General features: G+C 43.1%; 1 protein-coding gene across 11 annotated transcripts; it reads left to right on the top strand.

The window, feature by feature from the left end:
• Positions 1-10,693, top strand: LOC116932895 (DNA-binding protein RFX2). Of its 11 annotated transcripts, none has more exons than XM_045179432.1 (17): positions 2-398; positions 1,657-1,812; positions 5,020-5,163; positions 5,276-5,453; positions 5,736-5,807; positions 7,152-7,260; positions 7,454-7,559; positions 7,667-7,780; positions 7,896-8,042; positions 8,166-8,347; positions 8,457-8,650; positions 8,739-8,875; positions 9,008-9,141; positions 9,291-9,510; positions 9,576-9,731; positions 9,793-10,001; positions 10,064-10,693. In XM_045179432.1, exons 2-17 carry the CDS (start codon positions 1,744-1,746, stop codon positions 10,446-10,448), a joined length of 2,556 nt encoding a protein of 851 aa, XP_045035367.1. In that variant the 5' UTR covers positions 2-398; positions 1,657-1,743; the 3' UTR covers positions 10,449-10,693. The 11 variants fall into 11 exon arrangements, with proteins under 11 accessions (XP_032796700.2, XP_045035367.1, XP_045035366.1 ...); XM_045179431.1 differs by having other exon boundaries at positions 5,017-5,163; XM_032940802.2 differs by having other exon boundaries at positions 5,014-5,163; positions 7,152-7,254.
• Positions 10,694-13,936: the final 3,243 nt, after the last annotated feature.

Here is a 13,936-nt window from a genome sequence, read left to right as displayed (position 1 = left end):
TGGCTTCTTTTGCTTTTCGAGACCAAAGCCGTACAGTACATGAACAGATGAGAGAAAAGACAACAAGTTGATATGATTGTTGTGCTTTCCCATGACTTTAAAGATTGCTCATAAGTTTTATTGGTATCAGCCAATCCGTCTTCGTTCTGCTATTCATTCTAATGGTAAAGACGTTGAGAAAAATCGCCTTCGAAGAAGCCCAAGTGCCAAGTCCGAACGGCGCACAATCCCTGCCTGTCGGTCTTGCGACCCCTTAGATCCGAGAATAACAAAAAAGAAAAGAAAATAAAAAAAAAAAGAAAATCCTTTACCTAGGGATTTTCAGCTGCAAACGACCACCAGTACACAGGACGGTCGCCATAGCTACGGCAGCCGAATTTTCGTTGTCAACACAGTAGGTAAATAAAAAATATATACTTTTTGGCTCACTTTCTTTACATTCTTTGTCTCGAAGACTGGCTTTGAATAGATTGACAGTAAAATTAGCTCAATTTTTCACGTATGCATGAATCTTGAAGTCTCGTTCAAGATTGAAGTCGTGAACGCCCATTCATTAACTCTTATTCAGACTACCCGTGAGATTTTTACTTGTTCGTTTGCCTTCGACGCCAAAGATAGCCTACCGGTTTAAGCAATGGGGATTGCAATCTGTTTCTGGGTAAACTCCATGATACTTTTTCATCAGTGCTATAATCAAATTTTCAAAATTGAAAGAGCTGGATTCAAGTCAGCCAATCAAGTTCTAACGGGTAGGTTAGTTTCTTGAAACAGGCATTGATATTACATATGCAAGTGGTAGGCAAACAAAACGTAAAATCAACGTGCAGTTTACAAGAGCAATCAGGTTCATCATCCCGAGATTCAAGATACCAAAATGTTCCCATCCATAGCCTGTGATATAGCCAACAAGGATTTCCCACTCTCGCTAGATCATTCGCTTTTGGGGAAGCAGTTTTCAGCAGCTCTAGAGACTGTAATTAAACTTCTGGTTTGCTAGTCAATAGGAGTCTGAATAGGGTCAATAGGCAGATCAATTTCATGACAGACGCCCCCGAAAATCCTGCCGATGGTCATGTGCCGTAACCGCATGTGTATGGGGGCGGAAACACCTGGAAAGTCGGTCTGCAGCTTCCTCTCTAACAATCCACCCCTCATTCGCAACCCGCTTCCTCTAAACAGACGTAGCTGCACGTAGACCCTTGACGCACACAAACACGCGAGGCAAAGCCTTCCCCTTTAATCTACATGTGATGCAGTCGGAACAAAGACAGCCCTCCCCTCCTCTATATGCTACACCTTCCACCCCGCACCCTACCGTTATCACCGTAACGTAGAACGAAAAGAGGGTGGTGGGGTGCGTCGTGTACAGTTGAGGGCTTTGGGTTGTCATGGCACCAGGAAACGTCAACACAAAAAGGGCTAGGACCTAGGCACAAACAACTTCACCTGCGTTTACTCGTTTCCGTCTCACATACGCTTAGTTCTCAGGTGAATTGACTAAGCTTGACAATAATCCCGCTCACAATTGGCGGCAACAGTCGTCCGATTCGAAAGTGTTTCGTCTTCAGAAGAAGACGTCGTCGTGCGTGTCTGCAGTGTCCGTCTCGTTTAACACTCACTGACTGTTCCTCTTGGTCTTATCTCCCGAAATTACAGGAACAGCCCTTCAACTCGAGCGGACGGAAATAACACAGAAACAAACGTTCAGTGGAAAGTGTATCAGTGTGTTGTTCGTTTTGGACAATGGCAGCGACGCCCGTCAGTTTCATGTCTGCCGACGCTCGGCCCGCCGGATCCTCTTCGCTCAACCAGGTAATTTTGAACTGTAATGCGAGAGAACTGTTGGCACAGCGCGGGGTAAAAGTGCACGTGCCTTCTCGGCTGTTTCACTGCCAACCCGTGTCCCCTGTTTTGTTTCCAATTTCAAATAGAACAGAACTAAAACAAGAAGTAGTAGGCGAAAACAGATAAAAGCGTCTGTTGTTGTGCCACTCTGGGCAACAAGTGGAAAATCCAGGGGGGGATGAAAAACCTTTTATTGTCACTTGATCGCATCCCGCTCTCAACTCTCTGCATATATCGTCTTTGTTTCCACATAGAGCGAAGAGAAGTAGGCAAAAGAAGAAAAGAGTGGCTCGTGTTTGTTGTATGTTTTTGCAGAGCAACTTAAAGCCGTGATTCAGGTGCGCTTACCTTGAACCTATAGCTCCTGCACTAGAGGTGAAGGGGAGGAGAGGGGAGGGGGGAGGGAGAAGCGAAAAGGAAAAAATAAAATAAAAAGACGAAGTGAGCTCTCAAGCTACTCGTCGTGAATTGGAAAGGAAATCAACAAAAAGAGGATTGATGTTCCTGTGAGTCTCTCTCTTTCTTTCCCCCCTCCCCGTCCTCCTCCGTCACTAAGAGATGCACTCTCTCGTATCCTATTGTCAATGCACACACACGGATGATGTGCTCTTCTCCGTGAGGAGACCAAAAATCCGTGTAATCCAGCGGGGGGAGAGTAGGAGGAAAAGAAAAAAAAAAAGAAAAAAAAAATTGAAGGATGGAGTTTTTGATACTCTCAGATTGCCTTCGACAAGCGCGAAAGGGTCGTCTCTCTGTTGAACGTTTTTCCTCGTGGCCTTCCTCCCTGCCCTGTCGATCCTTGCGACCCACCCACCCTACTCCTGTTGCTTGCCGACGAACGTGAAACAACGTCGGGAAAGGGGAAAGAGGTAGTAATAGTCGAGTCGTCAGTGCTGCCGCTTGTGTTTCTTTCCTCGTCTCCTCTGGGCAGTGCCTTCTCTTTAGTTTGACACGACGACAATCAGATCACCACTTTTCTATTCCTACCCCACCCCATCCAAAAAGGTACTTCTCATTTTATTGTACCTACAGTCGTTAGGATTCCAGTCTAGTTCGATATGAAACCACTTAGTTCTTTTCTGACATCACCTGCCTATCAACTGTTATTTTTTATTTTATTTTTTTATTTATTTATTTATTATTTTTTGTAATTTTTGCTTCGTAAGAAGAGAACTCTCCCTACCTCATCGACCCCTCTAACAAACTTTGTGATTGATAATTATATTCTGCTGTCGGGGTGGTTGTTATTCTATTGCGCAGCTGGCTGTGCACGCTTTAATAAGTATATATATTAAAAAAAGACGAGTTTGCCCATCTGTCCGGCCGTTGAACAAGAGATAAGGTCACTTTTAACTCCCCGTTTTTATTCTCATAGCCATCAGTTTTTTTTGTTTTTTTTTTTGTTTTTTTTTTCTTCTCCCTCTCTGGCGTCGCTTGCTGTTCCTTTTTTTTTTTTTAGCAGGCGCCGGATGGTGCACTGTTAATATCGTTTGAGAATATCGACGGGAAAGGAAGGAAGGAAGTCAAAGAGATAGAAAAGTGCGTTCAATTTGGTTTCATATTGAGATGTTAAGAATTGAGAAAAGAAAAGATGATTCAAGACGTGCTCCCCTCCTCTCTTCCTTCCCCCCCCCCTGTCTCTTTTCTATAATTCAAGAATAAGAAGGAATGAGAAAATAGCTTCCGCATCATAAAATCATCGCCGCCGCCGGATCTGAGTTGACAACTCGGGATCGGATCTTCGATTTTTTTTTTTTTTTTTTTATTTGGGAAAAATAAAAAAAAAATGTCGTTGACGAAGAAATGATTCGAGAAATTTAGAGTCGCGTGAATTTCGCGGAATAGTTTGCAAACATCAATCGTAACTCCCGCCATTTTGCCCTAAACGTGGAAGAACCTGTTGCCGAGGTTTTGATTCGGCCGGTTGCCATGGAAACTCGATATTTCCTGCAAATGCCATTTCTAGCCTTCTTCAATCTGAATGTTTCGTCCGTTTCCGGACAGTGATATGATTTGTTTTTTAAACAACATATGGACGTAAATAAATGTATCTGTCCATATACTGTACGTGTTTTTACTTCCGTTTCCGGACGTGCACGTGCGGACGTAAAAGGTTAAATGGTCCCATTTTTCGTCATCGACTCGTACGATATGCATTTGGCGACCCCTTTCCTCCAACACGAATATAAAAAAATCCTATTCCGGACCGCCGGAGGAGATGCTTCCTTTCCTAAGCAGAAGAAGGGGAAAAAAAGAGAGACCCGGTAGAGGAGATCGTACCTACCGTCTGTTGTGCGTAAAGCGGATTGGGTTGCAGGATGGCAAGGCAGTGTATGACTTGAGAGCGAGGAGAGCGTTCGGGGTTCTGCTCTTGGGATTTGGGTTTTGCTCCTCCCCCATTTTTTTGTTTTTTTTTTTTTCCCCCTTTCTTACCTATCCATCTACTCGAGAAGAAAAAAAAAGAAAAAAGAAAGGGATGATATTGCGAGGGAAATGAGACATGTGTTGCTGGATGAGGGGGAGGTATATATATTGCCTCCTCCTTTACCCACACAATGTGTCTCCGTTTTCGCATTGAAAATCAAAACCTCTCCCCGGAGCCAAAAGAATAAAGAGGCAGATAAATAAATGTATTTATTTGTATAAAAGGATGGATGGAAAAGAGGAGAAAAGTAAAAATAAAAATAAAAAAAATAAATAAAAAAAGAGGGGGAGAGATGTAATACTTATTGATCAAGAGATTGTACGCGCCTTCCGGGCAGAACGAATGTTGTCTATCTACTTGTTCTTCTTCTTCCGCTCCTTCCCATCTACAACTGTAGAAGGCCAGATCGTTCCCTTAACTGAGAGAAAAGAAATCTGTCCATTTTCTTACTTTCAAGCGGACGACACGACTCGGTTGCCGGTGTCGTAAATATTGCACTGGTTAACGGATAAATTGATCTGTGAATTCCTTTGCCTCGTTTCTCTCACACGCACATTGGGGCTCAGCTTTTCTGAACATCGTTTTGCTCTTTCTATCCGTTTTTCCCGTTCGTCCGTGTCGTTTTCGCCTTACTAGTTCACTCTACTTTGCCAAGTGTTTGTTGAAATCCCTTGTGAGAAGAGACTAGTTGAATTAACTCGATACTTTTTGTTCGCGCCATGTATTTGCTTATTTATTTCTAGCAGCAGCAGCAGCAACAACAACAACAACAACAACACGGCAGTATAGTGGCCGCCGTCGTCGAAGTAGTTAGCAGCAACGCCGAAGTGGCCGCTCAAGTGGAAGCTTGCGATCTTACCTTGTCGTCAGCCAACAACAACGCGGATCATTTGGTATTAACAAGAAAAAACAAAACAAAACAAAACCAAAAACAAACAAAAAAATTGAATAAAATTAATAATTGTTTGTTGTTGTTTGTATTAACGAATGTTGCAAACAATCCAGGGATCGGAACACGCAAATTCGGACGTGGCTGCGGCTGCCGTTGCGGCCTTAGAAGCGGAAGAAGCGGCCGAGGCTAAAGACGCTAGTGAAGAAGAGAACGATCACAACAACACGGACCATACGTCGCCGATTACTGTCACCGTGACGTCCGGCAGCACCCAGTATATCGCCATGGCCGGTAAAACAATTTTGACCATTTTATTTAATAGTCATGTTCTTAGGCTGTTCGATTCCTAGTCGATTGTCCTAGCATCAAGTAGTTTGTCTTGTTTCGTTTTCGTTTTTTTTTTTTTTTATTAATTTTTTTTGTTTTTTCAACGATGACTCACAGATTTTTTTGGTTGTTGTTTTGAACCTGGGGCATTGGACGGGGTCTGAAAAAAAGAAAAGAAAAGAAAAGAAAAACGCGCTTGGGTCAATATGTCCGTATGTCTTTTTTTTTCTTCTTCTTCTTCTTTAGCCGACGGTGCGGTATCCGACCGATCCGTCTACACTTCTCTGACCCCCGTTCACGCTCCTGCGTCCATCGTAGGTAAGCCAAAAGTAACCGGTTCAAAAGCAGACGTCACTAAAAAGATTGTCCCATGAAACGCACACGCCAAAACGATGGACGCAAAAATCAAAATGTTTTCTGTCGTTGGGTGAACGCTTTTCTTTTCTTTTTGGTTCGTACTTTTTATTTTTTTTATTTATTTATTTTTATTAATTTTTTTGCCTGATGCTTTGATTCATTTCGACACTCATTGGATACACAGAGTGTAAGGGCAACTAGGAGAAAATTGATTTTTTTTTTTTTTTTTCATGTTGTTCCTGAAACCGTCTAAAAGGAAGTTCTGATTTTCAGTTAGAAAGCCCCCGTTTTTTTTTTTTACAACAGCGAAAAGATACAAAAGAGAATTAAGCGCGCAGTTAACGTGATTAGAATCGATTATTATGTTGTGCGTGTTTTCTCTTGTCGTATAAAAGTTTATTCAGGAACCCTATAGAAAGAGGAAGCTCCTGGAGTTGCGTAGAATTAATAATAATGTCGCGCGGATAGAACATGGGGGAGTTCGCTAAGTTATCAACGCGCTACCGTGCTCGTTAATTAGTTGTATGCTGTAACATATATATATATATTTTAAAAAATAATAATAATATATATATACAGATAATATATATATATATCCAGTGTGTTACGATGACGAATTGATCCAGGCGTCCCGTGGCCAATTAACGACTTCTGTTTGTCTGCTGCTTACCAACGGCTTCTCTCTTCTACTTGTTCCCATTTTTTTTTTTAACGAGCGAGGAGATTGTGTCGATGTTAAATTGGAGTCACGCTGTTTGGTGTCGATCCCCGTCAGACAGACAAAAAGAAACAAGAAAAGGGAGAAACCTTGTTGTTGTTATTGTTGTGCACGACTTTGTGATGTGTGTGTGTCGCTTTGATTGTTCATCGTAGTAAAATATATGAAAAAAAGGGCCGTCGTAGTCGCGATGATTCCCCGTAACGTCGGCCCAAGAGGCGACATTTTTCCGCGTTTTCGTTCGGCATTGGGGAAAAGTTCGTAGGAAAAAACAAATGCGATGCTTACAGGGTTTTTTTTTTTTTTTTTTGTTTTTTTTCCAATTTTCTGTGATCATTCATTGGCTGTTGTTTTTCGCCTTGCCGCCGTTGGTTGTTGATCTTCCATGTTCCTAGAGCCTTTGGTCGTCATGGTTTCCCAATGTTCAACCGGTTGGAAATTGTCTGCGCTTCGTCTTCTATATTTGCTGATCTTATTAATGTTATGAATGCGAAATGTGTCTTATTAGATTGCCGTTTCGTTTCGATTTGGATTGTTTGTTTATTAAAATGTGTTGTTTTCTTTTTGATTTTGGCATTTGATTTTAGTGAGCGGAAACGAGACGTTGGTCGGCGATTCTTCAGTCCACTCCACGTACGTCCAATACGTTGACGGTTCTCCCGATTCGGCTCTTTATGCGGCAACTAACGGGCAAATGTATTTCCATTACTAACACGCACACTTATCAAACTCAAATCGTCATCTTTCTGTTGTTATACCTCGACCACCCGATCTTGAGTCGCTATTTTGTTAAACACAACCTGCTCGTTTCTCTTCACTGGAACAGCGTTGAGTGTATTACTAAATGTGCTTGTTTGTACGCACGATTGGATATCGAATCCGATCTTAGGACTTATCCGGCCTATACAGTCGTGGAATCGGGGGCCATGTACTCACCGGGCAACGGCCAATATTACACGAGTGGCGGAGGCAGCAACAGCATCACGTATTCACAGGTAAATGAAACCAAATGAATTTGAATTTGAATTTGAATTTGAATTTGAATTTGAATTTGAAAATTTAAGACTTGCAACATTGTCATTCCATTGTGATCTCGTTGCAGGTGGCTCCGGGACAATTGACTCAGACGAGTGGTGGCACATTTTTGATCCAGCAAGGCGTCGATGCCGATGGGCACACGCTCATTACCACCACTACAAGAGCATCTCCACAAACGGTAAATCGCGAAAAATATTGTTTTTTCTTGTTTTTGCAAAGCTCAACTGGATTTAACTCGACTAACAACCTTTTCTGCGGCTTATTGGCTTGGATGGCTCCTTCCCCTAATTTAGGACGCAAATGGTTCTTCTTCTGCTTACCTGGTAACGGGTTCGCAATCTGGTCATAGCCCTTCATCCGCCGCCGTTGCTGTCGGAGGCGGTGCCGATTCCGATTCGCACTACAGTCTGGCCCATGCCACCCGAGTATCACCCGCCACTGTAAGAGCCTTGCCCGACAGTTCTTTGTTCACTCAGAACTAACGCAGTTCGTGTGACTAGATTCGCATCAAATGGTTGGCTGCAATTTCTAAATGTAAAAAGACATTTGTAATTCGGTTCCAGGTTCAATGGCTCATTGATAATTACGAGACGGCCGAAGGTGTCAGTCTGCCTCGTTCGACCCTCTACGCTCACTATTTGAGGCATTGCAATGAACACAAACTGGAGCCAGTCAATGCCGCCTCTTTTGGCAAACTCATTCGATCCGTCTTTTTGGGATTAAGGACCAGGCGATTGGGCACGAGGCAAGGATGATTTTGTTTGGTTTTTTTGTTTGGTTTTTTACAGCCTTCCATTTCTAACAATCGTGACTTTTAATTTGTTGTTGAAACAAAAAAAAAACAAACAAAACAGAGGCAATTCCAAGTATCATTATTACGGCATTCGCGTCAAACCGACGTCGTCCCTGAATCAAATGTCGGTGGAGGAATCCAGCCCGCCAGGTGTTCAACGACATCACCCGAACGGCAAACGCGGAGCGAAAGGCGGGGCACACAGCAGCAGCGGGAGCTTGGACGCTACTTCTCCTACCCATCAACAATATTTAGGTATCAAGTTTGAGTTTTTTTTTATGTCTCCGGTTAGTTGGCGATTTTTTGTTTTCAAATCTTTACTAATTCACCGCCAATTAATTAGCGCATCGAAATTTAGGTGATGCTGCCGCTGCTTTGCCTCACTGGCCCGACTTGGAAGCCGACAGTAACCAATTGCCGCCAGGCATCGATATCGACGATCTCCAGGCTTTTGTGACCCTTTATCGAGATCATTGCGAGGTAAAACGATGACGCTAAAATATTGGATCCACTCGAAAAGTTCTTTTTTTTTTTTTTGTTTTTTATTATTATTATTTTTTTATTATTTTGATGTGATGTGACCATTGTTCCGTTTCCCCACCCTCGGCACAGGCCATGCTGGACGCCGTCATCAGCTTGCAGTTCAACACGGTGGAAACGATTTGGCGCCACTTTTGGCGTAGCGCCAATAACAACGAGGCCGTCGACGTCGGTATGGAAGAGGATCCTGAAAAAATCTTGCCAAAGTATGTTGGAGCAAGATTTATTGGGCTGTATTCATCGTTCCTTTGCGGGACAACGGCCAACTTTTATTTTATTTTTTTTTTTTTTTTTTTTTGTTTTCAAAAATCCATATACGGCAATGTGATTTATCTTCTCCCGTCTCTCTATTCAGGGCTAAACTTTATGTCCTATCGCGTTGCGAACCTGTTTTGATTTTCGTCAAAAAAGCCGATTATCAGTTCTATCAGAGCCTGGTGGAAGTGCTCATACCCGACGTGCTTAGACCCATCCCGGGCACGTTGACGCAGGCCATCCGCAATTTCGCCAAAGGACTGGAAAATTGGCTCTTGGCGGCCATGAACGGTTGCCCGGAAGATATCGTCCTCGTCAAGGTAAAACACGTTCATTCGTTTTAGGAGAATTCATGTGTGAATCGTCAAATGATTTGTTTACGCAGGTGGCGGCGGTTAACGCCTTCTCGCAAACGCTGCGGCGCTACACTTCTCTGAACCATTTGGCTCAAGCGGCCCGGGCCGTGCTGCACAATTCGGCGCAAATTAGTCAAATGCTTTCAGATCTCAATCGTGTCGATTTTCACAACGTCCAGGAGCAGGTACGCGTCCACAAGACAACGTTGAATTCGTTTTTCCATCTAAAACTGTTGTCTTGTTCAGGCTGCCTGGGTGTGCCGTTGCGATCCGGATCTAGTCGCCTGGTTGGAGAACGATTTCAAAGCGACGCTACAAAACCAGGCCACGCTGGAACAGTGGGCTCAGTGGCTCGAAAGCGTCGTCGATCGAGTCATGAAACCCTACGAGGGTGGGTCGACGCAGGAGTTTGCCCGCGTGGCACGCCAGTTTCTGCTCAAATGGTCGTTTTACAGGTAACTTGACGCCATTGTGTTTAGGACGCCTTTTTCTTTATCTTGTTCTTGTTCTTGTCCAGTTCGATGGTGATTCGTGATTTGACTCTAAGGAGTGCCGCGTCGTTCGGTTCCTTCCATTTGATTCGACTCCTCTACGATGAGTACATGTTCTATTTGGTGGAGCACCGTGTCGCCATGGCGACCGGGGAGACGTCGATCGCCGTCATGGGCGAATTCTTGAATTTGACGCAGCGCTCAAAAGAAGAGGACGATGTCGGTTCCCCGTCCGTCCCGCCGTCACCCAGTGGCTCGTCGGGATCGCTTCACGTTGGTGTCACGGCTTCCCTGTCGTCGCAGAAATCGGGTGCCAACAACAACAGCAGTAGCCACACGAGCAGTAGTCATCATTTGCATTCGATGGCCGATGGCAGCTCCAACAACTCTAAACGGCCAAAACTGAGTTGATTTTACTCCAACACTCAGCCGAAACCCCATCCGTCGAAAGGAAAATCTTGTGCTGTCAAACGTTGCGGCCATCATCTGCTCCTCTTTGCTTTCCTTTATTTCTTTTTTTTTTCTATTGATAAAAATTGCTGATGCCGCTGCTCTACCACCGTCAAAATTTGCATCTTGCATTTTTTTTTTTGGCCCCGCACAACTCGTTCGTTGACTGGCAAACCAACAACAGACTCTCTCCTCTGAGCCATGAATATTTTTGTTTTCTTGTTTTTAATTAGATGGACAACAAGGACATTGTCAGACTAAACCCATTTTTTCTGGGACAAAAAAAAAAAAAAAAAAAAAAAGAAGGAAAAAAAAAAGAAAAAGGAAAAAAAAAAAAGCTACTCGTATAATATTACATGTCACAATTAAGTCTGATTGTTTTGTGAGTGGTAAGTGTTCTTTTGTTTTCGGTGAGTTCTTCTTCCAATGTCTTTTGAGATACGAAAAAAAAAACGGAAGTGAAAAAGACATGAGGACTTGGGAGAGATCTAGTCGTGTATGCTTAACTATATCATGCCTCTGTTTTTCTCTCAGCCCCCCCCCTCTCCCTACCCCCGTTTAATTGTGACCCATTGTGTGTTTGCTGTGAAAGCTCTTTGTGTTTTTCAAATGGCGGAGAATCGAAAAGTGGGATGGAAACTCGAGTTGCAACAAGGAACTTGCGTGGCGCTACCCATCACAATTCAAGAGGATCTATATGGCCCGTATATGTAGACAGATACACAACACATTGAAAGAGAGAGAGAGAGAGAGAGACACAGAGAGAGAAAAGTGGTGGTTCCTACTGCTGTTTGCGTGTCGATTATTGTTGTCGGCCCCGTTGGTGATTGCCGATGGGCGGGAACAAAAAGAGGAACTATGACGTGGAAGTTATGTAACGTCCAATCATTTCATTCTTTTTGATCAATTCGACTGGGAATCATCTTTAGTTTGTGGACGTTTTCCTCTGTGTGTACGTGTGTGATTGTATGCTACCCCTCACCTCAGATCTCGCTCCTCTCTGTTGCTGTGGAAAACGAAAGAAGTTGGAAAAACACAGAAAGAAAGAAAGACATAAAAAATGAGGTAAAAAAAGGAAAAAAAGAAAAAAAAATATGAAAGAAAATACAAATATATTTGAAACGAAAGAAGAAAAAAATTCCTTTTTTTTTTATCGTTTTTTTTTACCGTTGAAATAGGTGAGATGTATACTATACCTTTAGAAGATGATGGAATATGCATTTGAAGAAGGAGATTGACTACATCCATCACCCTCTCCCTTCTAACCCCATTCCTGTCCAGCATCCATAAAAAAGAAGTTGTGTGTACGGAAGACGGGCAAGTCGAGTTATATGGTCCGCGTGTGTCTTGTATTTGGCGAGTCATTTCGTATTAGAGAGATGAAAAGAAGCCAATGGAAAAAAGAAAAGAGGTTTGTGGCCCGGTTCTCCTCTTTTTTTTTTTTTTTTTTTTTTCGGTCATGTTTTATTACAACTGCAGAGAGAGAGAGTTGGAACGGGAGCTTAAGGATGAGCATCAGCAGCCTCTTGCCTTATTCACGAGTCGCGGGATTTCTCTGAAAGCTTCCCTTTACCATTTCTCTGTGCTGCTGTCCTCTTCAGACTTGACCGAATGAGAGAGAAGGGGCGGGCTCCTAGTGTCTGTTGGTCTATACTTCTGGTTCGGACGGATATATATATAGCGGGTGGGAATAAGAGCTGCAACGGGGGGGAGGAGGGGGGGCTTCTGTATTTCTGTACACACACAGAGTTGACTGATCGATTTTTCTTTCCACACAAACAGCCGTCCACACAAGCCGTTTCATAAAAATGTGTGGCGGTCCAGTTCTCTGCACGCCCTCCCCCCGCCTCCTCCCTGAGTCGCTTTATATATTTGTATTTTTTAAATTCAAAATATCCTTTGAAATTTGATTCTTTAGTCAATTATTTGTTGGGCAAACTTTTTCAAAACTTTTTTTAGATTTTATTTTATTTTTTTATTTATTTAAATTATTTTTTTTTTTTTTATAAAGAAAAGGATATGCAAATAGCCGACTACCATACAAGGAAGTTGAGCCTGATCGGCTTCTCTTTTAGATGCCTTTGGCCAATCCCTTCACCGAACGAGGAATGTACGGTACACCACTGAATGCAGTTATCGCTTTAGTTAAAAAAAAAAAAAAAAAAAAGTAAGCAGCTTGCCCCCATCATTTTTCAATTTTTAAACCATTCAAAATTGCTTCGCTTTTTATGCCGTTTTCTCTTATTTTTGCGTGACATTGGCTGAAACAAGCGACCGTCAATTGAGTCACCAAAACGCGGATACATATGGAAAAAAAAATGAAGTTAACGACCCCATCGGGAAATTCGTTTCCATCATCCAGCGCACGTGTTTTAACATCCAAGTGGAAGAAGATGATAACAGTTTAACGAACTATTTTCTCTTCTCGTTTGAGTCGACGGCAAAATAGCATCGCTATTTTTTTTTATTAATTTGTTTCTCTCCAGTCCCCCCCAAAAAAAAACAAAAAACAAAACAAAAACAAAAACAAAATGGGAATAAATTGATTCAAATTCAGGGGCGGTTAAGGGATCGAGTGGCTCACCGCAGGCGCAGCTTTCCTTTTGTGCGTTGTCACGTCAATAGCAGCAGGTGCCTTGTCGTTTTCACCTGTTTTTAACTCCGCCTTGTATTGGGACGACACCTATTCAAAGCTCATTATACAGTAGACCGTGTGGCCTGTTTTCATGACCTCCCTTCTCATGTAGGGGGGTGCAGCAGCTTCGTTTGCCATTAGCGTTTGATGGTGAGTGGGAGAAAGTCTGCGAACAGAGAGGAGCGACAAGAGGTCAGATTGCGCAGGATCCTACACCGAGAGCGAGCAGCACGCACTTTGGGTGAGATAGAACTGATCCAGCTTCAGTCGGTCTTCAGTTGTGGCTCCTTCCTTTTGCCGCTCCCGTGCCCAACCCGAGAATTTTCCCGTTTTTTTTTTTGGTTTTTTTCTTTTGTTGTTGTTGTTGTTGTTGTTCTTTCCCCTTTTTCAACTCCTCCCTGTTAGTTTCATTCTCCTTCCTCTTCCGTGTAGACTTGATTTGTTGATTGATTTATTTACTTTTGACTTTTGACAATTTTGGTTCCAATTTTTGCAAGTGCCCCGTTCAGGAAGTGGCAATTGTTGGTTGACGGATGGCCAGCAATCAGCGCGGAATAATAACGGGACACGCAGCTAAAAGTGTCACGCCTCATTTAGCCAGAACGCCTAGCGATTTCGTTGTCGTCGTCTTTATTGCGGTGGTGACTGTCCAGAATATCGGCGTCAGTGTCGTTGACGCGTGTGAAAGTCGAAAGTCGTCAGCGTTCGCAAACGTCGGCCCATGTCCCAGTGACTGACACTGTCTCTTACAATCAGCTAATTGGCTGATTGAAAGTGTGTGTCGGCAAGTGCGAGTGGAAAGAACTTTGGGAAC

This window comes from Daphnia magna, linkage group LG10 (assembly GCF_020631705.1).
Source record: "Daphnia magna isolate NIES linkage group LG10, ASM2063170v1.1, whole genome shotgun sequence".
Lineage (NCBI taxonomy): Eukaryota > Metazoa > Arthropoda > Branchiopoda > Diplostraca > Daphniidae > Daphnia > Daphnia magna.
Note: the sequence above shows the minus strand (reverse complement) of the source record. Positions and strands in the feature narration are given on the sequence as shown.